The 23,918-nt window shown below is 51.2% G+C and overlaps 1 protein-coding gene across 5 annotated transcripts in view; it reads left to right on the top strand.

Annotated features, from left to right (window-relative positions):
* The window catches only part of LOC125621599 (butyrophilin subfamily 1 member A1), a 655,591-nt gene that overhangs the window by 609,872 nt on the left and 21,801 nt on the right, over nucleotides 1-23,918 (top strand). Inside the window, exons 1-5 of one of the 5 annotated variants that reach the window (XM_075119821.1) lie at nucleotides 1,957-2,162; nucleotides 5,889-6,005; nucleotides 7,567-7,914; nucleotides 19,448-19,729; nucleotides 23,204-23,311. The exons of 3 other annotated variants lie outside the window; for them this stretch is intronic. In XM_075119821.1, coding sequence (XP_074975922.1) covers nucleotides 5,900-6,005; nucleotides 7,567-7,914; nucleotides 19,448-19,729; nucleotides 23,204-23,311 — 844 coding nt within the window. In that variant the 5' untranslated portion in view covers nucleotides 1,957-2,162; nucleotides 5,889-5,899. Of the gene's footprint in view, nucleotides 1-1,956; nucleotides 2,163-5,888; nucleotides 6,006-7,566; nucleotides 7,915-19,447; nucleotides 19,730-23,203; nucleotides 23,312-23,918 lie in introns of those variants that run through there. One more of the 5 variants, XM_075119819.1, reaches the window with a different exon arrangement.

Raw genomic sequence — 23,918 nt, forward strand, 5'->3', positions numbered from 1 at the left:
CATGCCCTAGGAGATTTTTTTCAAATATATTGGCATTTCGTCTTTTGGATGGAGTTCTGCCTGCATGGATTCTTCTCCCCATACAGCGATCAGATCCAGTACCTCCCGTTCGGTCCATGCTGGAGCTCTTTTGCGATTCTGGGACTCCATCGTCACTTCTGCTGATGAGCTCGGCACACTGGCCAAACAGGAAATGAAATTCAAAAGTTCGTGGAGCTTTTCCTGTCTACCTAGCCAGTGCATCCGAGTTCAGAGTGCTCTCCAGAGCGGTCACAATGGAGCACTGTGGGATAGCTCCCGGAGGCCAATACCATCGAATTGCATCCACACTAACCCAAATTCGACCCGGCGATGTCGATTTCAGCGCTAATCTCCTCATCGGGGAGGAGTACAGAAATCGATTTTAAGAGCCCATTAAGTCGACAAAAATGGCTTCATTGTGTGGATGGGTGCAGGGTTAAATCAATGTAACACTGCTAAATTCTACCAAAACTCGTAGTGTAGACCAGGGCTTAGGCTCCAGTCTTCATGCGAGTTTCGGTTTTGGCTCCTGGTAGCAAATTCCGATGTGAAGCAGTTCCTGACACACTGGCCAGCTTCAGCTGCCTGGATCTCAGCCCTTTCCCCACCTGGGCTTCAGTGCTGAAGTCTCGCCCCCTCCCCCACCCCCTCCGATCAGACCCCCTTCCTGGATCCCGCCTTCCCCTGTATGAAATATGGAGCAATAATATATGAGAGCCAACGAGGGCCTGACCCTGCAAACCCTCCCATTTCACACATCAGGGGGTGCTGCTGTGACTAAGGGCTGCTGGGGAGATGGGGGGGGGGCGTTGCAGAGGGTGTTGGTGGCTGGGAGCATCTGTGCTGAGCAACAAGGACACGGCCCCAGAACTGGGCTCTGCTCCCCGGCCTGCTCCCTGTTCCGGAAGGAGCAGGGCTGGCGGGAGGGGAACTCATGTGATTTATAAAAATCCAGCCCGTTGGGTCAGGGTCCAGGGCTGCTGGTGACAGCGTAACAGGGACGGACCCGCCGCTTCCCGCAGCCTCCAGCCCCAGCCCTGAGCCCCCCGCAGCTTTCACCGACCCTCAGACTTGGCCATGGCGCTCCCGCGGGGGGGACACACGCCGGGGGCTGGAACCAGCCCCTGGGGCAGCCCCGGGCTCTGCCGACACCAGCCCCTGAGCGGGAGCCTGCAGCGGAGGGGAGAGACCCGGGGAAAGGGCCGGGGCCGGGCAGGAAAGTGACTTTGCACCAACGGCCCCTCCTCGCCCCAGCTCTGCTCCCGGGGGGGGGCGGGGGGCGCTGCGAGTCCCAGAGCTGCTGCTGCCCTCCCTGACCCCCCCGCCCCGGCTCTGCCCCCCTGAGCGCCTGCAGGAGCCGAGCCAGCTACAGCCCGGCAGTTCCTGAGTCACCCCCCCTCTGCCCCTCCCCCTTGATCCGCTCCTGCTTCCCACCCCGGTCCCACTCAGTCACTCCGGATTTCAGCTCCCCTCCCCCCGCAGCATCGGCCCCCTTCCCCATTCTGACAGGTTTCAGAGGGGCAGCCGGGTTAGTCTGTATCAGCAGAAACAACCCTGGTGGCACCTTAGAGACTAACACATTTATTTGAGCAGAAGCTAAAACCCACCTCACCTCGCAATCTGTTAGTCTCTGAGGTGCCACAAAGACGCCTCATTGTCCTTCCTCATTCCGCCTCCCCCCGGGGCGGGGCGGGGGGGTGACCTGGCTGGTGCTTTTCGCTGCTGCTGCTTCGTTTCCCCCGCCGGACAGGGCTGTGGGGACGGGGCTGGGCGGGGGAATTACTGAGAGCCCAGCGATCCCTGGGGGGCAGGAACAGCGGGGGGGGGGGGCATTGACACCCCGACACTGGCTCCCCCTCCGAACTGCCCCCGCCAGGCCCAACCCCGACAGCTCCGAGCCCTGGGGGGGGGGGGGGCTGGGACTTTCAGAGCAATTTGCTCCGCCCCACCCAGCCCGGGCCACGGACCATTACTTTCACTTCCAGCTACTTTGGTACTTTCAGTTTTGAAGCGCGGGGAGGCCCGGGGGGGGGCTCGGCCCCGTCAATTCAGCTACAAATTCACACAAATAATGAGGGCGGGTCCGGTCTCCAACCCTCCGGCTCCGTGACCCCGTGTCCGGATCCGGGGCTGCAGCCTCGGTGAGTGACCCGGGTGCGGGTCGGACCAGCCCGCATGGGAGGCATGGGGGTGGGGGTGGGGGACGGGCTGACGCCAGACCTGGGTTGGGGGAGTGCAGGGCTCAGGCCAGCTCTGAGCGATAGGGTGGGGGGGCCTCGGGCTAGCCCCAGGGGGTGTCCCGTTTGCCCTTTGAGGAAATATGGTCACCCTAGGCAGAGCGCCCATGGAGATGAACGGGGCAGGCGTCTTCCGACAGCCGGGCCGGGCCAGGGGGCCAGGTGGGGGGAGGCCGGGTGCTCCCCCGTCCAGGGAGCCCTGTGACCCGAGGCACCTTCTCTGCTCTGCCCTGCCCTGACACACCCCACCAAAGCCCCGGGGGCCCAGACACAGCCCCTCCCAGCGGGGCAGGGATCACACCAACCCCGCACCCACCCCTGGGGGGCTGCGGCCAGACACAGCTGGGGCGGGTCGGGGGAGTGCAGCACCTTGGCACTTACGGTTGCCACGTGTCCAGTTTTCAACCAAACACCCAGTCGAAAAGGGACCCTCCCTAGCCCGGTTAAAATTAGCGTGTGAGTGAGGGTGGGGGAAAGCGAGCGATGGGGGGAGGATGGAGTGAGTGGGGGGGACCTCGGAGAAGGGGTGGGGCAAGGGTGTTCGGTTTCGTTCTGTCCGAAAGTTGGCAAGAGTCCCAGCCCACAGTTGGAGCCCGCCCAGGGGATGGCCGGGGGAGCAGGAGCTGCGGGGAGGGGCAGGGGTAGGGACCGGACACACAGAGTGACACCGGACAGGCTCCAGCCCAGCTCATAGACCCCTGAGCCTCTCCCGCAAGGGCCCAGCTGTGCCCAGACCCCCAGTCACCAGAGGCTGGTTTCTCCTGCTCTCCCTCCATGGGGAGCAGCTCAGAGCTCCCAGCACATGGGCAAAGTGACCAGCCAGGGATAGAGACACCAGCGAGGAAGAGACATGCACAAGGTCCCCTGGCAGTGCCTTTCAACCCCACCCCAGCCACCTGCCAGGACACGGGATAAGTCCCTGCCTGGGTGGGGGATGGGGAGAGGCCATAGGTGCTAACTTTTGGTTTTGCCAGCAAGTGCCCTATCCCGGCCCCGCCCCCTCCCCTGAGATCCTGCCCCCACTCCGCCTCCCTACTCCAACTCTTCCCACCCCCACTCTGCCCCTCCCCCTAGGTCCCTTCCCTTCCCCTGAGTTGAGAAGCTGCCCATCCACGATGCTAGGCATAATCAGACTAAACAGTAGCTTAGGGCCCAGAGCAGCTCAGGGTCCATGATTTGTGGAAATAATGCAGTTAGACTTCTCAGGGGTGGGTCAGGGCCACCCCCCACTATTCCTGCTTAAGGCAGGGAGTATTAATGTTGCTCACTTCTCATAGCTCCACTCACAATTCAGGGACATTTTTACCCCGATTATCACAACATTCCCTGGTAATGGAATTTAGCATTTTTCCAAGATCCCAGAGAATTCAGCAGGTTTGTTGCATGCAGCCAGGCACCATCTTGCTTTTTTGTTTCCCTGGCTTGCTGGCACCTGTTTCTTGGAGAAGAGCAGAGCAGCTGGGGCCCAGGAGAGGAGTATCTGAGCCAGGCTGTCTGAACAACATTGCAGGAACTGAGGCCCAAAGGGTGGGGCTGGGCTACCTGGAGAGCATAGCAACAAACCCTATCCCCCCAATAGTCACTGGCTAATTTTGCATTGATGAATATTTTCAGCCAGGGAGGGGGAGATTTTCTAAAGCTCCTAAGGAATTCAGGAGCACAAGCCCCATTGATCCTAACTCCCCTGTGTTTGTGAAAATCTCCCCCTCTGAGTGTAAATTGCACCTATCTGTGCCCTCGAGGCCCTTTGCATTCCGGGGGAGGCTCACCCCAAAGGTGGGCAGGTGAGGCTGCTGCTTCCCTTAGGGGGGTTCCTGGCAGGAAGGGGGGAGCTTTACCTCTTACTGGTTTGCTATCAGCAGCCGCCGCTGAATGCAGGTGCTCAGTGAGTGACTCACCTGCCAGCCCTGCTCTCACCTACTTCCTCCCCAGTGTGGCTGCTCTTTGGGCCATGCCGGCCCCTGCTGCTGTCCTGGCCTAAGGCAGGTAACAGCCACTTCATCCTGTCACAGTCCAGACCCAGCCAGAGCTTCCATCGGCGCTATGTGGTGTGAGCCCTTGTCGGAAGCCCCCCACTGCCCTTCACAGCAATGCAGCCTCTAGAGGGCGAGGGCCACGTTTCCAAGAGAGCTCAACTCTGAACTGCTCCCAGGCAGGTGCCTGTGTGACGTGGGCAGGTTCCCCAGGGGCTCTGAGCAGCTGCACTCGGGAGGGCAGGGCAGGCAGTGACGCAACCCCTTACATGACTGCACCCCAAAATATCCCAGACACTGCAGAAAAGGGTCACAAACATGATTTGGGGGCTGGAGCAAACACCTCACAGAAGGAGACGGAAGGAGATCAATCTGTTCAGTTTAGCAAAGAGTAGAGTGAGAGGTGACTTTGTGTCATGGATTCACAAGGTCTGGTCTGTGCCCTGGCCTTCAGCCAGGCCCTTGGGAGTGACGCCTTTATTGTTCTGAACCCCACGATCCACACAATTCCACAGAGACAGGTCCATGGCTTCAGTGACTCACAAACTGGGCCTTTGAGCACCAGCGATCCCTGGCTTTCTCCGTGGCTCCTTGCAGCAAGTCCAACCAACCCAGACTCCTGCAGGAGACTTTTTCTACCCTTTCAGGGCTCAATGTTCTCAGTGAATATCTGTAACAATGTGTTAGTCACCTGGCCTATGGAATCTGAAAGTCCTTAGGTCAGCCCAGAGAAGCAAACTTTAAGAGAGGGGTCCAGAGCTGGGGCTCCGCCGAGCCGTGTTGCCGCAGGGTCCAGCTTGGCTCACTCGCTCCCTGTCCCTTTTTTTGTGTCTAAATCCCAAGTGAGTTCCTGTGTCTCTGTCAGCCCAGTTCTTTAACACAGACACCTGACACCTTCTCCCTTTGTGCTCCAGGTCTGGGCTATTGCTCCTCTTCCCTGCAGAGAGGTGGGGGAAGAAACTTGCTCTAGAAGTTGATGCTCAGTTGTTGAGGCTTCCCATTGTCTTTTCAAGATCCTCCATTGATCTGTGTTGATCCCAGCGCAGACAGTCTGAGTGGCTCTACATCTCAGATACCTAGCCTGTTCGGCCATGTCCCAGCGAGAGAAGCAATTCTTTCCCCCAAAACTGTACCGATCCCCTTGGCATCGCTGCTGAGTCGTACCGATAGTTCACAAAAATATTTCAGTACAGTTCCCCATCTGCCACATGGTACTAAAGCTCTCTTTAATACAGGGGAGAAAGGCATAACAAGAACCAGTGGCTGGAATTTAAAAATGAACAAATTCAAATGAGAATTAAGGCACAGAATTGTAACAGTGAGGGTTATTAATCACTGGAATAAACTACCAAGGGAAGGGATGAATTGTCCATCTCTTGCTGTCTTCAGATAAAGACTTGGTGACTTTCTGGAAGATGCTTCAGTCAAACACAAGTTTGGGCTCAGTACAGGGGTAAACGGGTGAGAGTCTTTGGCCTGTGTCACAGATCAGACTAGATGATCGAATGGTCCCCTCTGACCTTAGTGTTCGAATATTCGGAATTGTGCTCATGTAAACATAACTGACCAGTGGACCAGGGCTGTGAAAGTCAGACAACCATGGCACTGTCAATGCATCACACTCACCGTCTGGTTTGTTATTTCTCCTGTTCCCCAGACCAAGCTACGATGACGGGGAAGGTTCCCTCGTTCTCCCCCGGCTCCACAGTGAGCTCCACTCTGCCTGGCTACGTCACTCTCTGCCTCGCTCTACAGGTCCACAGGCTGGCGTCAGGTAGGAGCTCCGGCCTCCTCGCTGGGTTTGCAACTGTTGCTGGTCATCACCGTACATCTCACATCACTGCCTTATCTTATAAACCACGTCTGCTCAACCTCCCCACAACCAGCAACCTGGAGAAACCACAGGGCACAGCTGGGTCCCCAGTAACCATGGTTACTATCTATACAGCATCTTGTCAGGCCTGTACACTGCGTTCATCCTACTGCTCTGGCTGATTTCTGGCAGCTTCTAAAACACAGAGCACAGTGAGCACCACTACAGGGCTCGCAAACTATTTAAAAGGGCACTATCCAATTCCTATACACTGCACTGACAGACCGTATACTCACAAATCAGACTCTTCAGCCATGAAGGAGTCCTGAATCCTAGACTCCAGTTTAGACGTAACAACCCACAAGTCATTCATGCTGCACCAGACACATCTGACTAGGGCTCAGAGCCAGACCTCATCTCACGGTGAGGATGTGAGGTTATTTGCCGGCTTCTTCACTCTGTGTCCTCAGTGAAGCCCTGATAGTGACCCACTCCACCCCCGGGATGGCTCCATAGCTACTCCTGCTGTGGTTTCCATCCTGTTAATTTAACCAGCTCTCTCTGTCTCTCCTGATGCTGAGTCTCTGCACTGAGACCCCCACATCCTGTGCAGTTCCACGGTGACCGGTTTTCTGTTTCTTGCACTTTTCTATCTGCCTCCTCCCCCCTCTCCATTATCCGCCCTCTGACTTTACCTTTAAAGCCATTGTCGGCAGAGTGATGATTTGTTTTCATATCTTTACACCTTGTAAAACTTTACACACACACACACACACACACCCCTGCAGTTGAGGAGGCCCCTGTGCTGGAGCAGCACAAAAAGGCCTTGGTGTATCAGAGAACCAGGCCCCCAGTACCATTATCCCCAGGGTGCCCATGAGAAGTTAGAGCTCTATTCAGAGATAATAGGGACAATGTATAACACTCACATGTGAACTCTGTGTGGTGGATATTGCAGCCACTTGTGGCATTTTGGGAACTATCAAATTCACTGTATGCATGTTCTGTTTATTTTTGTACCCCCTTTATCAATGGTATCTATACCTGTTATATGTGTCTTGGTGGGTTTGGGATTGTAATCTACGTGGGACAGGTAACAGCTCCAGAGATGTACCACCCCTAGGGAGAATTGCATAAACTGGGTTAGACCATGTCCCAGAAGCCCAAGAGAACAAAGATTTTTGGTATAAAAGCTGGATTTGAACTGACCAGAGGCCCGAGATCTTGGGCTGCAAAGTGACAGGACCTGTTAACCAAGAGGACAAACCCTTAGACAAAGGTTTGAAAGAATTTGGAACCTACCAGAGAGTCCCATGTGCCAGATGCGAATCCTTTGGTATAAGTGTAATGTGTTCAGTCCTTTGTTTGGTTTATGATAAATTTGCTCTGTCAGGCTTTTGTCTTTAAATGGTCTCTCACTTTTAACACAGGGCGCTCTCTTACTGTGTGTCTTACTGCTGAATTAATGCCACTTCCAGCCCCTCTCTGATTTAATTTCCATTTTTCATTGTACATTTCACAGCACAGTTCACAGTGACTGGACCTGACCACCCAATCACTGCCTCCCTAGGTGGGGAGGCCGTCCTGCCCTGCCACCTCTTCCCCAGGATAAGCGCTGAGAACATGGAGCTGAGATGGTTCCGATCCCAGTTCTCTCCAGCTGTGCACTTGTACCGTGATGGGCAGGATCAGTACGGCGAGCAAATGCAGGAATATCGAGGAAGAACTGAGCTCTTGAAAGATGACATCACCAATGGGAATGTTTCCTTGAGAATACGCGATATCCGACTGTCAGACGAGGGACAGTACAAGTGTTTTTTTCAGTCCAGTGTCTCTGATGAAGCTGCTGTATTGGAACTGCAGGTTGCAGGTCAGTAACTTGTTCTGATGTTTTAATTGTCTTCAGCAGGGTAATAAGTGGAGTCAGAAGGCTCACTGTGAGATGACACAATTTTTTTCATTGTCGTGGGTCGGCAGCTCTGCTCTGGATCAGGTCGATTCCAGTTTGCTGTTTAATATCCGTTTTTCTAAGTTCTCTAAACCCCGGACGCATTCTCAGATTGTCTTGAAAATTGCTGCAACTTACTGGAGTCTGGGGTGGGGTTAGTGGCCCAAATTTGAGGGCATTAGAGCGAGGGGTTAACGAGACGCACTGACACCCCTGAACAGTCAGGTGACATTAACATGTTGTGGTTATTACAGCTATTTTGTGTGCATGGGGAAACAGTGACTCTGATCCTCCCCAAACTGATGCCACCAGCTGGAATTGATCTCAGCTCGTGTCTGGCCCCTTCCGGGTAACAGTGGTTGATACACAGGGCCCTGTAGCCCAGAGCCTGGTCTAAGAGTGGGAGAATTGAGGAATTCCCACCCCCAGGACAGGCAGAGGCAGGAGGCCTGACCCCTGAAGGTGCTGTCAGAGAGACCAGCCAGGGGACAGAGGTGCAGCTAGTTCTGTAACGAGGAGATGAGGTTTAGATCAGGTGTAGCGAACACCTGGGTCTACACTCAAACACTGAGCCTGCTGCACACAAACCACCCTCAACTTGCAAAATGTTATTGCCTTCTCACCCTTGCCCTGTGGGTGTGGATTTCTTCTGGGATGTTGCCTTCACTTACCCCTCACCAAGCCCTAGTGATCACTGGCATATCTGACACCAGGCTGCTGACAATCCCCATGGCAAGGAGTCTGTGCCCTGCTACTGACACAACCTGCACGGCTCCGTGCTGAAATGAGGCATGATTGATCCCTCAAGGTACACCTGCACTCTCCTGATGTCACTGTGACAGCTCTGCCAATATGCTCCAAATAATCCCTCCTCTAGCCATTACAGCTACACCAAGCACAGTGGATGCAACTTCAGTGCATGCAACCGATTCCCAGTGGTTATTGCCAGCTCCAAAGGGGCAGAGTTAAGGTTGTTTGGGTATTTACCTTCCTGATGGATTTCCTAGTTTTAGAGGCCTGAGTATTGCTGAACTCAGCGTTCTGGGAGTGTATGAGATAATACAGAGTTAAGGTTGCCTGGAGGTAACTAAAGCTACATCTACACGACAGCCGGGGTCGACGGAGTGTTGATCAATGCACCGGCAGTCGATTTAGCGGGTCTAGTGAAGATGCGCCAAATCGACCGCGGATTGCTCTCCAGTCAGCCCATGTACTCTACCCCCGCCGAGAAGAGTAAGGTCAACGGGAGACTGTCTCCCATCAACCCTGCGCGGTGTAGACACCGCAGTAAGACGACCTAAGGTACATCGACTCCCGCTACATTATTGATGTAGCTGGAGTTGCGTACCTTAGGTCGACTTACTGCGATAGTGTAGACCTACCCTAAGTTTTCTGTCAGTGAATAGACATGAGGAAGGGTTACAGGGAGGTGCCATTGTTTGTGCTGTGTTCCACAGATTTGAATTGCAGCATGTGTCTGCCTGCACTGCAGCTGCATTCCCGGTGCTCAGTGTAGCTGTTCTGACCAGTGGAGAGAGTAGTGGGAGCAGTGGGGCAGAGCTGTCACTGTGCTCTGGAAGGGCAGGAGATAATATCACTAGGCAGCCTGAACTCTGTGCTAACGAAGGTTTTGTCACTGAATTTCCTAGTTTTTTTAAACAGAAAGGGAAACGTTTGTTGCAGGAGTCAGTGGCCATTTAGGCGGTTGTAGTCACAGGCGGTGGGTAGAAGAGGCGTGGGAAGGCTGAGCCTTCCCTGCCGCCAATCCGCTGCTGGACGCTTGCGCCGCTGTGGTCCTGCCACAACACCACCCCCACCCCTCCAGAAATCCGCACTGCTCACTGCGTCCCTCCTCCTCTTGGGAGGGGGAGTGAGGAGGGACACGGCAAGCCAGAGGGTGGCCAGCCGGGGGCATCTGGCGGGGGAGTGGGGCAGCTTGGTCATGCGCTGCCTGGTGCTGGGGGTCTTGGGGTGGGGGGCAGCGCCTTGGCCTGGCGCTTGGGGGTCCAGCGCCTCAGCCCAGCACTGGGGCTCAGGGGCCGGTGGCTCGGCCCGGTGTTGGAGCCATCCCGGCTTGGCTGGGGGGGGCGGGGGGGGAGAGGGCGGACTTTAGGGGCGGGGAGGCCGGCTGCTCAGCCCGGCGCTGGGGCAGGTTGCCCCGTGGTTGCTCAGTGCCCCTCCCGCTGTGCACTCTGATAGTGCAGTGGGCATAATGGTCGTGCTGTGCAATGTTTGCAGTGTGTAGCTTGTAACAGGGCTGGTGAGAGAAATCTCATCCCAGGTCCCTGCCCCAACACCTTGACAGTTTTATTATACAGCGGCTAATTTAAGCATGTGAGAGGAAACTGGTGTGTCTGTTTCCTTCTCCACCATCCCCCACAACATTTAGCTCCCCTCTGCCCTACATTTTTGGGAGCACATATCACAGGTAGCAGCTCACTGGTGGGCCACACACTACCTCGGTTACGTGAGCTGCACACTGAGCTGGGCTCCTCACCCCAACTACCATGCCGAGCTGAGCCCCCCGGTCCTGGTCCAGCCAGACTTACCCAGCCATGTTGCAGGCCCACCCAATACAACTCCCCCTCCCCCACACACTCTGGCAACCCCACCCAGGGGTGATGTGTATTTTAACTATTCATTTCCTGCATTTCAGGTGTTTACATTTTCATCACATTCAGCCCCCCCACCCCACTTCCCCTTGATCACAGATTACATGAGCGGGTTAGACGCCCCAAGAGTGACAGGGTCTCCTAGATCCCAGGCCATAGGGGGGCAAAAAAAGGAGTTCAGAGCCCTGCAGAGGGGTAGGGCTCCCCCAGATCCCAGCATGGGGAGGGGGAGAATTTGGGGCTGACAGGACTCCCTGCTCCGAAACTCACAACTTTTACACCACCCCTCACCATATCAAATCCCTCCCATCCCACTCCTTCCCCTTACCTGAGGAGGCCTCAACCCTTCTTTCCCTCCCTACTACAGGCAGGCCTGTCCTGTAGCAGGTGACTTCTGGGTACCCTTCTGGCTCTGTCAATCTGTTTCTTCACTTCACCAGGTGGGTATTGTAGTTTTAAGAATGCTTGATAGAGATCCTGTAGGTGTTTGTCTCTGTCTAAGGGATTGGATTGGATTGGAGCAAATGCGATTGTATCTTAGAGTTTGGCTATAGACAATGAATCATGTGATGTGGTCTGGATGAAAGCTGGAGGCATGTAGGTAAGCCAGAAAGGTACCCAGAAGTCACCTACTACAGGACAGGCCCAACAAAGAAAGTAACAGAATGCCACTAGCCGTCAACTACAGCCCCCAACTAAAACCTCTCCAGCGCATCATCAGCGGTCTACAAACTATCCTGAAAGACGATCCCTCACTCTCACAGAGCTTGGGAGACAGGCCAGTCCTCACTTATAGACAGCCCCCCAACCTGAAGCAAATACTCACCAGCAACTACACACCACACAACAAAAACACTAACCCAGGAACCAAACCGTGCAACAAACCCCAGTGCCAAATCTGTCCACATATCTATTCAAGGGACACCATCATAGGACCTAACCACATCAGCCACACCATCAGGGGCTCGTTCACCTGCACATCTACCAATGTGATATATGCCATCATGTGCCAGCAATGCCCCTCGGCCATGTACTTTGGCCAAACCGGACAGTCTTTATGCAAAAGAATAAATGGACACAAATCTGACATCAAGAATTGTAACATTCAAAAACCAGTAGGAGAGCACTTCAGTCTCCCTGGACACTCAATAGAATCATAGAATATCAGGGTTGGAAGGGACCCCTGAAGGTCATCTAGTCCAACCCCCTGCTCGAAGCAGGACCAATTCCCAGTTAAATCATCCCAGCCAGGGCTTTGTGAAGCCTGACCTTAAAAACCTCTAAGGAAGGAGATTCTACCACCTCCCTAGGTAACGCATTCCAGTGTTTCACCACCCTCTTAGTGAAAAAGTTTTTCCTAATATCCAATCTAAACCTCCCCCACTGCAACTTGAGACCATTACTCCTCGTTCTGTCATCTGCTACCATTGAGAACAGTCTAGAGCCATCCTCTTTGGAACCCCCTTTCAGGTAGTTGAAAGCTATCAAATCCCCCCTCATTCTTCTCTTCTGCAGGCTAAACAATCCCAGCTCCCTCAGCCTCTCCTCATAAGTCATGTGTTCTAGACCCCTAATAATTTTTGTTGCCCTAAAAACTTAAAAGTGGCAATTCTTCAACAAAAAAACTTCAAAAACAGACTCCAATGAGAAACTGCAGAACTGGAATTAATTTGCAAACTGGACACCATCAAATTAGGCCTGAATAAAGAATGGGAGTGGATGGGTCACTTCAAAAACTAAATTTGCACCTGCTGATACTCACACCTTCTTGTCAACTGTTTGAAGTGGGCCATCTTGATTACACTGAACTCATTAGCACTACAAAAGTGACTTTTTTTCCCCTCCCTTCTTGTCAACTGATGAGAATAGCCCACTTCCACCTTAATTCAATTGGCTCGTTAGCACTGACTCCCGATTTGGTAAGGCAACTTCCATCTTTTGATATGATGTGTATTTATACCTCGCTACTGTATTTTCCACTCCATGCAGCTGATGAAGTGGGTTTTAGCCCATGAAAACTTATGCCCAAATAAATTTGTTAGCCTCTAATAAGGGTATGTCTACACTACGAAATTAGGTCGAATTTATAGAGGTCGATTTTTTAGAAAGCGATTTTATACAGTTGATTGTGTGTGTCCCCACTAAGTGCATTAAGTCGGTGGAGTGTGTCCAAAGTACCGAGGCTAGCATCGACTTTTGGAGCGTTGCACTGTGGGTAGCTATCCTACAGTTCCCACAGTCTCCACCGCCCATTGGAATTCTGGGTTGAGCTCCCAATGCCTGATGGGGCAAAAACATTGTCATGGGTGGTTTTGGGTACATGTCGTCAGTCACCCCTCCCTCTGTGAAAGCAACGGCAGACAATCGTTTTGCGCCTTTTTTTCCATGCGGGCGCCATACTGCTTTCAGCAGATGATGCAGTAGGACTGCTAACCGTCGTCATCGAACCACCGCTTCCGCTGCCATTCTGCTCTCCTGCTCTGGCAGCAGATGGTGCAGTAGGTCAGAAAAACTGGCCTTCTGACCATTGCTTCCAATGCCACTCTGCTCTCCTGGTGGTCTCGCAGGTCCTCTATATGACCGTCATCGTCGGCCGCTTCCGCTGCAACTCTGCTCGGCTCTTCTTGTCTCGCCATACCATGGCAAGCGTGCAGCCTGCTCAGCTGTTGTGTCCTGGCAGCAGACGGTGCAGTAGGTCTGCAAAACTGGTCATCCAACCTCCGCTTCCCCTGCAACTCTGCTCTCCTCTTCTCCTGCAGACGCCATACCACGACAAGCATGGAGCCCACTCAGATCACTGTGGCAGTTATGAGCATTGTAAACACCTCGCGCATTATCCTGCAGTACGTGCAGAACAAGAACCTGCAAAAGCAGGCGAGGAGGTGACGGAAGCGCAGTGACGAGAGTGATGAGGACAGGGACACAGACTTCTCTCAAAGCATGGGCCCTGGCGATTTGGCCATCCTGGTGGCAATGGGGCAGGCTCATGCCATGGAATGCCGAATCTGGGCCCGGGAAACAAGCACAGACTGGTGGGACTGCATAGTGTTGCAGGTCTGGGATGATTCCCAGTGGCTGTGAAACTTTCGCATGCGTAAGGGCACTTTCATGGAACTTTGTGACTTGCTTTCTCCTGCCCTGAAGTGCAAGAATACCAAGATGAGAGCAGCCCTCACAGTTCACAAACGAGTGGTGATAGCCCTTGGGAAGCTTGCAACGCCAGACAGCTACCGGTCAGTCGGGAATCAATTTGGAGTGGGCAAATCTTCTGTGGGGGCTGCTGTGATCCAAGTAGCCAATGCAATCACTGAGCTGCTGCTATCAAGGGTTGAGACTCTGGGAAACGTGCAGGTCATAGTGGATGGCTTTGCTGCAATGGGATTCCCTAACTGTGGAGGGGCAATAGACAGAACGCATATCCCTATCTTGGGACCAGACCATCAAGGCAGTCAGTACATAAACCGAAAGGGGTACTTTTCAATGGTGCTGCAAGCACTGGTGGATCACAAGGGACATTTCACCAACATCAACGTGGGATGGCCAGGAAAGGTACATGACACTCGCATCTTCAGGAAGTCAGATCTATCTGAACAGCTGCAGCAAGGGACTTAATTTCCAGACCAGAAAATAGCCATTGGGGATGTTGAAATGCCTACAGTTATCCTTGGGGACCCTTAATGCCATGGCTCATGAAGCCATACACAGGCAGCCTGGACAGTAGTCAGGAGCTGTTCAACTATATGCTGAGCAAGTGCAGAATGGTGGTAGAATGTGCATTTGGATGTTTAAAGGGTCGCTGGCGCAGTTTACTGACTCGCTCAGACCTCAGTGAAACCAATATTCCCATTGTTATTGCTGCTTGGTGTGTGCTCCACAATATCTGTGAGAGTAAGGGGGAGATGTTTATGGCGGGGTGGGAGGTTGAGGCAAACCGCCTGGCCGCTGATTACGTGCAGCCAGACACCAGGGCGGTTAGAAGAGCACAGTAGGGCATGCTGCACACCAGAGAAGCTTTGAAAACCAGTTTCATGGCTGGCCGGGCTATGGTGTGACAGTTCTGTTCAATCACCGCTTGCAGAGGCAATAAAGTCGTTGTTTCAAATTCATGCATTCTTTATTAATTCATCACACAAATAGGGGGATAACTGGCAAGGTAGTCCTGGAGGGGCGGGGGAGGAGGGGAGGACAAGGCCACACTACACTTGAAAACGTATTGAATGCCAGCCTTCTGTTGCTTGGGCAGTCCTCTGGGGTGAAGTGGTTGGGTGCACGGAGCCCCTCCCCCACCCTGCGCGTTCTTGGGCGCCTGGGTGAGGAGGCTATGGAACTTGTGGAGGCAGGTGGTTGGTTACACAGGGGCTGCAGTGGTGATCTATACCTTTCCTGCACCTCAACCATACGCTGGAGCATATCAGTTTGATCCTCCAGTAGCCTCAGCATTTCATCTTGTCTCCTCTCATCACGGGGAGGGTATTGGCTCCAGGGTGATAAACGGTTCCTGGCTGTCGGGGAGAACGGTTTCTCCACTTGCCTGGTGTGCGCTGTCTTCAACCTCCCCCCTCCTCCTCATCTTCCTCGTCCCCAAAATCCTTATCCCTGTTGTGTGAGACTCCCTTGCAGGAGTCCATGTATGGTGTTGGGTAGTTGTAGAGGCGCCCCCTAGAATTGCATGCAGCTCATCATAGAACCGGCATTTCTGGGGGTCTGACACGGAGTGGCCATTTGCCTCTTTGGTTTTTTGGTAGGCTTGCCTGAGCTCCTTAAGTTTCACCCGGCACTGCTGCGGGTCCCTGTTATAGCCTCTGTCCATCATGCCTTTGGAGATTTTTTCAAATATTTTGGCATTTCATCTTTTGGAACGGAGTTCTGCCTGCACGGATTCGTCTCCCTGTACAGCGATCAGATCCAGTACCTCTTGTTCGGTCCATGCTGGAGCTCTTTTGCGATTCTGCGACTCCATGGTCACCTCTGCTGATGAGATCTGCACGGTCACCTGTTCTGATCAGCTTGCCACGCTGGCCAAAGAGGAAACGAAATTCAAAAGTTTGCGGGGCTTTTCCTGCCTATCTGGCCAGTGCATGCGAGTTGAGAGCGCTGTCCAGAGCGGTCACAATGGAGCACTGTGGGATAGCTCCCGGAGGCCAATACCGTCGAATTGCGTCCACACTACCCCAAATTTGACTCGGCGATGTCGCTTTCAGCGCTAATCCTCTCATCGGGGAGGAGTACAGAAATTGATTTTAAGAGCCCATTAAGTTGATAAAAATGACTTCGTCGTGTGGATGGGTGCAGGGTTAAATCGATCTAACGCTGCTAAATTCGACCTAAACTCGTAGTGTAGACCAAGGCTAAGGTGCCACAAGGACTCCTCATTGTTTTTGCTGATACAGACTAACATGGCTGCCACTCTGAAACCTGTCATTGTGGATAGCTCTCCCACTGTGCTATTCGCCACGGTCTGCAGCTCGGTGTTGTGGGACGGTGGAGCGGATCGCAATGCATCATGGGTGTGGGTTCAGCATCCCATGATGCATTTTTCCATCCCAGCATTCCATGAGCTTCGGACTGCATTTCGCTGCATTTTTAACTGCCCCTGTTTACTGTGCATCCGCCATCTCTACCTGAAAGAGCTGCTTTGTTCCTTCTGCCATTGTAGAACGCTTTCCCGTGCAACTCGGCATCACTTGTGCTGGGACCAAAGCAGCACACAGGCGAGTAGCATAGGGACCGGGTCTGAACCCGCATGGGTGCAATAGATGCACCCTTGCTTACCCTCAGGAGTGAGATATCAACTTCAATGACCCCCGCCTGTGGAAAACGGGGGCAGAATTTTCATTATTGTCCATGGTCACCCTCAGGGATCCCCTGAAAACATAACCTACCCCTTGCCTCATCTTGAATGCCCACCACCCGTCCAGGCCTCACTTATCATGCTTAGGGTGTTTGTGGAGATGTGTGCTTGCCAGGGTTCATAGAGAAAGTGATTGGTATGTTATAAGAGGTGAATTTTTTCCTAAGGATTGTATGCTGTGTGTGAACTAACAATGATGCTTCTGTGTATTGTTTCTTGTGCTAATGCAAATGTTGTCTTCAGGGGAACTCCCTACACACTGGCCGAGCACCTTTGCCAGCTAAGGAAGCGACCAAGGCATAGCATAGAGGACATGTACCAAGAGGTTCTCCAATCCTCAGAGAGAAAAGAATCATAGACTTTAAGGTCAGAAGGGACCATTATGATCATCTAGTCTGACCTCCTGCACAATGCAGGTGATGGAATGCAGGAAGTGGAGAGAAAGGAAAGGAAGGACAGAAAGAGTGAGGAGCACATTCTAAAGGGACAGAAGCAAATGATTAAAGTGATGGAGGAGCAAACAGAGATGATGAAGTCCCTAATCATGCTTCAGTCAGAGCAGATGCATGCTCACCTCCCCAGCTAACCCTACTGTTGAAGCACTGCTTGCTGCTGTCCAGGTTTCCCATGTAAGATTTCATGAGTCATGGCAGTAAGGGGTAGGCTGGGTCTCCCAGGAACAGTATGGACATTTCAGCATCCCTCACTGGAATCACCTGGTCTGGAAAGAAAGTCCCTGTTTTCAGCTTTCCGTACAGGCCAGTGTTCCTGAAGATGCAGTTTAGTATATATTAGTGCCCGATACTCTTATATTCTCACTTATTTATCTGTTTAGTCATGTAAGCATCTGTGGCCGTCCCTCCCCATCCGCCTTGGAGTGAGGCCACACCCCCTTGCTACCACATTTCTGTAAAGGCAATCCTTAGTGGGGAATTAGCCATTGCTGGAGCTCAGGCCTTCTGGGCAGGACAGAGCAATATACAGTTTTGGGGCTCAGGGTCTCTGGGCAGGGCAGAGCACCAGACAGTCTAGGGAGCTCGGGCGCTCAGGCAGGGAGGAGCACAAAACAGTCTATCACCTGGCAACATGGCTCAGGCAGATGGCAGACAAACGCAGTCCTCTTGGCCTAAGGTGGGTAGGTGGCCACCCCAGGGGTGGGGCAGCCGCAGGGGGTAGAGGGACCCGGGACCCTACTCCACTGCGTCCCAGCCCAGGCCCAGCAGTGGCAGAGGGCTCCACCACTGGATCAGTGAGGATCCCACCACAACACGCTGATCAGCCCTCTCGTACCACCACCACACTGTTGTCTGGTGTCCTTGGGCTACTTCCTATGACCCCCTTGTCGTGCACCTTTATCTTGTGGGGTGTCCTCCCTTTCCCCGGGGTATGCAGCCAGTGGCAGTCCCAGCAGCTCTTCCGTGTCCTTGTTGATATCTCTGGCAGTTCCTTCAAGTCCTCAGTGCTGCAGAGGTCCCTCTTGGGTGCAAGACCCAGCAGTGGGTGGGAGGCGTCTGTCTCCTTCACCATCTCCAGCCCAACTGAGCTGCAGCGCCCACCTTTTAAACTTCCTGTCCGGCCCCTCTGCTTCCGGCACGGTGGGCGTGTCTTGCCAGGCTCCGCCAACCAGGGCATGGGTGGTGGTTCCTCCCTGTCAGGCCTGGAGGGAGGCCACGCCCCCTCGCTACAAGTCACTTTCATAATTGATGGCTGCACGACCTCTATGGGTTCAAGTTTTTTGTTTGTTTTTGCTTTGTTTTTCCCCAGGTTTTGCAAATAATGAATGTAGTATTTTGTTATTTATATGCTATTTCCATCTAGTGCAGGGGTTCTTAAACTGGGGGTTGGGACCCCTCAGGGTGTTGCGAGGTTATTGCATGGGGTGGTCACGAGCTGACAGCCTCCATCCCAAACCCCACTTTGCCTCCAGCATTTATAATGGTGTTAAATATATAAACAAATGTTTTTAATTTATAAGGGGGTCGCACTCAGAGGCTTGCTATGTGAAAGGGGTCACAAGTACAGTAGTTTGAGAACCACTGATCTCGTGCATGGTTTTTGCATTATTTGTGTGTATAAGTTTTGTTCATTGTGTGTTTACATTTTATATAAAAACAATAAAAATAAAGTTTAAAAGAAAAAGACTCCTGAGCGGGGAGGGCTCCAGACATACATCCCTTCTCCACCTCTCCGTGGAGGATCTTCTGTGTGAAACTTCCAAACAGCGTAAGGCTTCTCTGCACACCCGCTGCAATCGAAGTAACTAAATCAGTTTGAATTCACACCTTTGGATAAATTGAAGCCTCTTATTTCAGATTAAGATCATTTTATTTCAGTTTAGCTCATCAGTAAAAGTGTGGTCTGGTGCAGAAGGCATTACCTTCACCCTGTATTTCTTTGTTATCTAATGTCTGTATATTGTGGGTGCGCGTGTGGGTGTGTTTCCTGTCTCTCAGAGGAGTCCAGTTTTCTGCTGCCAACTTCTGTGCTCTGAAGGGTACAAGGCACAGCCAAGACAACCTGAACTCCCCAGTAACAAAGTTTGTTGGTAGTGAATTAATTGAAGGTTTGCCTGTACATACACATGCACTGGTTACAATGAAGTAGTGCAAAAACCTATATGGACACTTTTAAATGGTTTGGAAATGGCTTATATTAATTAAGCTTGAGTCGATTCCATCTTGATTTAAGAATGTCCACACAGGGATGTTCACTGGTTTAACCAAACCACTTTAACTAAACTGGAGCAAGTTTGTGCATAGAACAGCCCTGACATTAACATTAACTTTATTAACATTAACATGTTTATTAACATTAACTTTACATGATGTATATCAAATAGGAATCTGACCACATTAACTGACCAGCCACACTTATGGACTGACATTTGATTATTAGTTTAATAGGAAATGGCTTTTGATAACAGTGTAATGAAGCTTTTCGCTCATTACTGGGCACTGCAGGATTATCACAAGTTTATTTATTTCTTCTGTAGGTTTGGGCTCTGTTCCTGCCATCTCAGTGGAGGGACATCAGGATGGAGGGATCCGGGTGGTGTGTCGATCAGCTGGATGGTACCCACAGCCCGAGGCTCAGTGGAGAGATCTCCAGGGGCAGCTCTTACCATCGGCTTCTGAAAAAATATCCCAAGAGGCCGATGACTTGTTTCAAACAGAGATTGCCATTGTTATAACAGAAGAGTCCAACCAGAAAGTGTCCTGCCATGTCAGGAACACCCGACTCAACCAGGAGAGAGAGTCAGCGATTTCCATAGCAGGTCAGTGCCTGTCCGTGCTGTGCATGGATAAGAACATAAGAATGGCCGTACTGAGTCAGACCAAAGGTCCATCCAGCCGAGTATCCTGTCTAGCAACAGTGGCCAATGCCAGGTGCCCCAGAGGGAGTGAACCTAACAGGTAATGATCAAGTGATCTCTCTCCTGCCATCCATCTCCACCCTCTGACAAACAGAGGCTAGGGACACCATTCCTTACCCATCCTGGCTAATAGCCATTAATGGACTTAACCTCCATGAAATTATCCAGTTCTCTTTTAAACCCTGTTGTAGTCCTAGCCTTCACAACCTCCTGAGGCAAGGAGTTCCACAGGTTGACTGTGTGCTGTGTGAAGAAGAACTTCCTTTTATTTGTTTTAAACCTGTGGCCCATTAATTTCATTTGGTGGCCCCTAGTTCTTATATTATGGGAACAAGTAAATAACTTTCTCCACACCACTCATGATTTTATATACCTCTATCATATCCCCCCTTAGTCTCCTCTTTTCCAAGCTAAAAAGTCCTAGCCTCTTTAATCTCTCCTCATATGGGACACATTCCAAACCCCTATCATTTTAGTTGCCCTTCTCTGAACCTTTTCTAATGCCAATATATCTTTTTTGAGATGAGGAGACCACGTCTATACTCAGTATTCAAGGTGTGGGCGTACCATGGATTTATAGAAGGGCAATAAGATATTGCCGTCTTATTCTCTATCCCTTTTTTAATGATTCCTAACATCCTGTTTGCTTTTTTGACTACCACTGCACACTGCATGGATGTCTTCAGAGAACTCTCGACGATGACTCCAAGATCTTTTTCCTGATTAGTTGTAGCTAAATTAGCCCCCATCATATTGTGTGTATAGTTGGGATTATTTTTTCCAACGTGCATTACTTTACATTTGTCCACATTAAATTTCATTTACCATTTTGTTGCCCAATCACTTAGTTTTGTGAGATCTTTTTGAAGTTCTTCACAGTCTGCTTTGGTCTTAACGATCTAGAGCAGTTTAGTATCCTCTGCAGACTTTGCCACCTCACTGTTTACCCCTTTCTCCAGATCATTTATGGATAAATTGAATAGGATTGGCCCTAGGACTGACCCTTGGGGAACACCATTAGTTACCCCTCTCCATCCACTAGTTACCCCTCTCCATAGATAGACTGAGACACTGCAGACATGGGCAGAGAGTATTTATCATTGTGTCTCTTATTTATTGTCCTGGATCTTCAACGTGCTGAGCACAACTTGGAAAGTCCTGAGCAACCTCTCAAGTCTCTTTGACTCCAGTAGGAGCTGAAGGTGTTTAGCGCCTTACAAGCTGGGATGCCATTGGCCAGATTTTCATAAGAGCTCAGCACCCAGCAAACATCGTTCTTCTCAATTGGGGGTGGGGGCGGGGGGAGGAGGGAATTCTCCTTTGTTCTTGTGCTGTAGTGAGGGCTGTGTTGGAACTGCAAGCTATCACTATCAATTTAAGAGCAGGGGTTGGAGTGCAGGTTTTCCAGGTCCTGTTTGCAGGCTAGAGGGCTCTGCAGCAAAGCTCTCAGAGTCAGGGTTTGTCTCCAGGAACAGTTAGTTTGTGGCAAGCTGGGGTGTAAATCTCCCTCACGCTAGCCTGGCGCGCACTGTCTGTGTGGACCCTGCTACGTGCACTAACAATTCCGTAGTGCGCTTTGATCTACCCTGCTTTGAAATGGGAACAGTTCAAAGTGCACCAGGGAACTTTTAGTGCGGTGCAGCAGGGTCCACACAGCCTGTTAGTGCGCAGCAAGCGAGTGCAAGGGAGATTTACACCCCAGCCTGCCGCGCACTAACTGTTCCTATAGACGAGCCAAGTTAAAGCAGGGTGAGGTGAGTTGTTCCTGCTGCCTTAGGGAGCAGCCCCTCTCTCCGTTGGGGGGGTTCTTGTGTGTTAAGGTTCTGGACTCTAAGAAATAAAGTCGTGTTACGCTGCAACCTCCCAGCAGGGGTATTTATGTTTGTATCTGACGTCTCTGTGTGTGCTTGAACGTCACAGTCAGTAGGGGTGGGGGAGGGAATTCTCCTCTCTTCTCAGTGTGACTGCTGGGTGCTGAGTGTTTATGAAAATCTGGCTAAAAAAGTCATTTTCCCCAAACAGCAGAAGAGAGCCCTGGGTATGGTCTGAGCATTGCTATTTAGATTACATCTGAAAATACCAGCAGTAAAAGTTCAGGCCCAAAATATGCAGAAACAAAATCTTACCTAATCTTACCTAAGAGTATCTTAACTTTTAGGGAAAAAAGGTCCTGATTTTATGTGTTATTATCTGCCAAATAACTTGGTTAATACCGAATGAAAATTTCATCTCCATAATAATAAAAATGTTGCATTTGTAAAGCACTGTTAATCTGAGGTCTCAAAGTGCTGGTTAGTCTATGATATGCCCAGTATTACCTGACTGTTATGTTCACGGCATACACACTGAGAGTTGAAAACAAAACATAAATACTCTTCCTGTAAGGCTGCAATGTAACTGCTTTATTTCTAAGAATCCAGAGCTCTAACATGCCACAGCCAAATACAGAGAGAGAAAAAGCAGGCTGCTCCCTAAAGCAGAGAACCAGAACTCAGCCTGCCTTGCTCTAGGCTGGCTCTTTGCAGAATGACTTCAGAGGACCCAGACGCCCGCTCCCTACAGAGTCCTCTAGCCTGCAAGCAGCACCAAGAAACTCCTCTGTATTTAAAATGTCAGCTCATAATTTTTACACAGTTTTCAATACACCAGCCACTTGACAAGGATCCTCTAGTCAGCCATTGCTCCAAGGCCCAGGGAAGAGGACTTTGGAGGAATTTTGACTCTGAATTTCCAGGCTCAAGTTTTGTTTTTATTAAAATTCTGCATTAATATATGTTGGGCTAGAATGTCTTGTGTAACTGAGCCCCAGTGAACACAGGGGAGTCAGGGGTGTCAGGCAGCTGGTCACAACCCTCTGATTCTGAGGGCCAGTCTGCACTCGATGCAGCCTTGGGATCACTTAGAACAGCCTAGGGCAGGGGTAGTCAATTATTTTTTGTCAAGGTCCAAATTTCTTGGTCAAGGTATAGTCAAGGTCCAGACACCAGAGAAAATAATAATAATAATGAAAAAAACAATGATAATAATAAGTAAATTAAAAGATTCCAGGGTCCATTCAAAACATCTGGTCGTCTATATTTGGCCTGCAGTCCACCTACTGACTACGCCGGCCTAGGGAATGCTTGAACTTATGCTAGTGGCAGGTAGGTGTTGCATAGCAGAGTCCACCCAACCCCCCCACCCCCTTTAATTAACCATGTTCAGTAACCAGGCTGGGACTTTCATTGGTTTAATAATAAAGCACAAAGGAGCCACATCTCACTGTGTATTTCCCTGTGAGAGTCTTTTAACTAGTCACAGAGTCACCACTGTCACAGTGTCCTGCCTTCATTCTGTGTGTGTTTGCTCCCAAGTCAATGGCACTTTCTCTTGCAGAGCTGTTTTTCCCAAGAGTAAATCCCTGGATGGTGGCTCTGGGTGTGATCCTGGCTGTTCTCATTGGCTTGGCCAGTTACGGCTTCTGGAGGCAACACAGAGCGAAAGGTGAAGTAATGAGAGGGGGGAACTTGGTGGGTGTGTGTGTGTGAGAGAGAGGTTTAAAAACAAAACGCAAAGTAGAAATACAGGGATTAAGAGGCTATGATTCAATGTTTGGAGGAGTTTCAGGCAATGGGAGCCAGGCTGAGGGTGGAGGGGGAGCTGAATAAATTATGACTTCACAAGTGAACCGAGAAGTGTCAAGTGGTTTCACCCTGTCAGATCTCACTCAGGGATCCCAGTCGAATGTGATTCTGAACTACTCCATAGGGACCAGCATGGCTCAGTTTGAAACACTCATGCGGGGCTCAGTGAGCTGGGCTTGGAGTTCCGACATATGGAACTTGGCTGCTTGCAGGAAAAACAGAAAGCAAAGTAGGAGAAGAGAGGGGGCCAATTCTGCCCCCAATTAGCGCCTTGCTAATGCACCCAGATGTGAGCCCCTCTCTGAGGCGCAAGATAACTTATTTATACAGCTAAGCCAAAGCCAATTTAACATAAGAGACAAAAGGAAGCAGAAACTGACAAATATACATACATATCTTATTTGCATACTAACGTTTACCAATCTCCTAGCTCAGTAGGAGCTCTAAGTTAATTAGTTTGAGGACCC

The sequence above is a fragment of the Caretta caretta genome, chromosome 14 (assembly GCF_965140235.1).
Source record: "Caretta caretta isolate rCarCar2 chromosome 14, rCarCar1.hap1, whole genome shotgun sequence".
NCBI classification, from domain to species: domain Eukaryota; kingdom Metazoa; phylum Chordata; order Testudines; family Cheloniidae; genus Caretta; species Caretta caretta.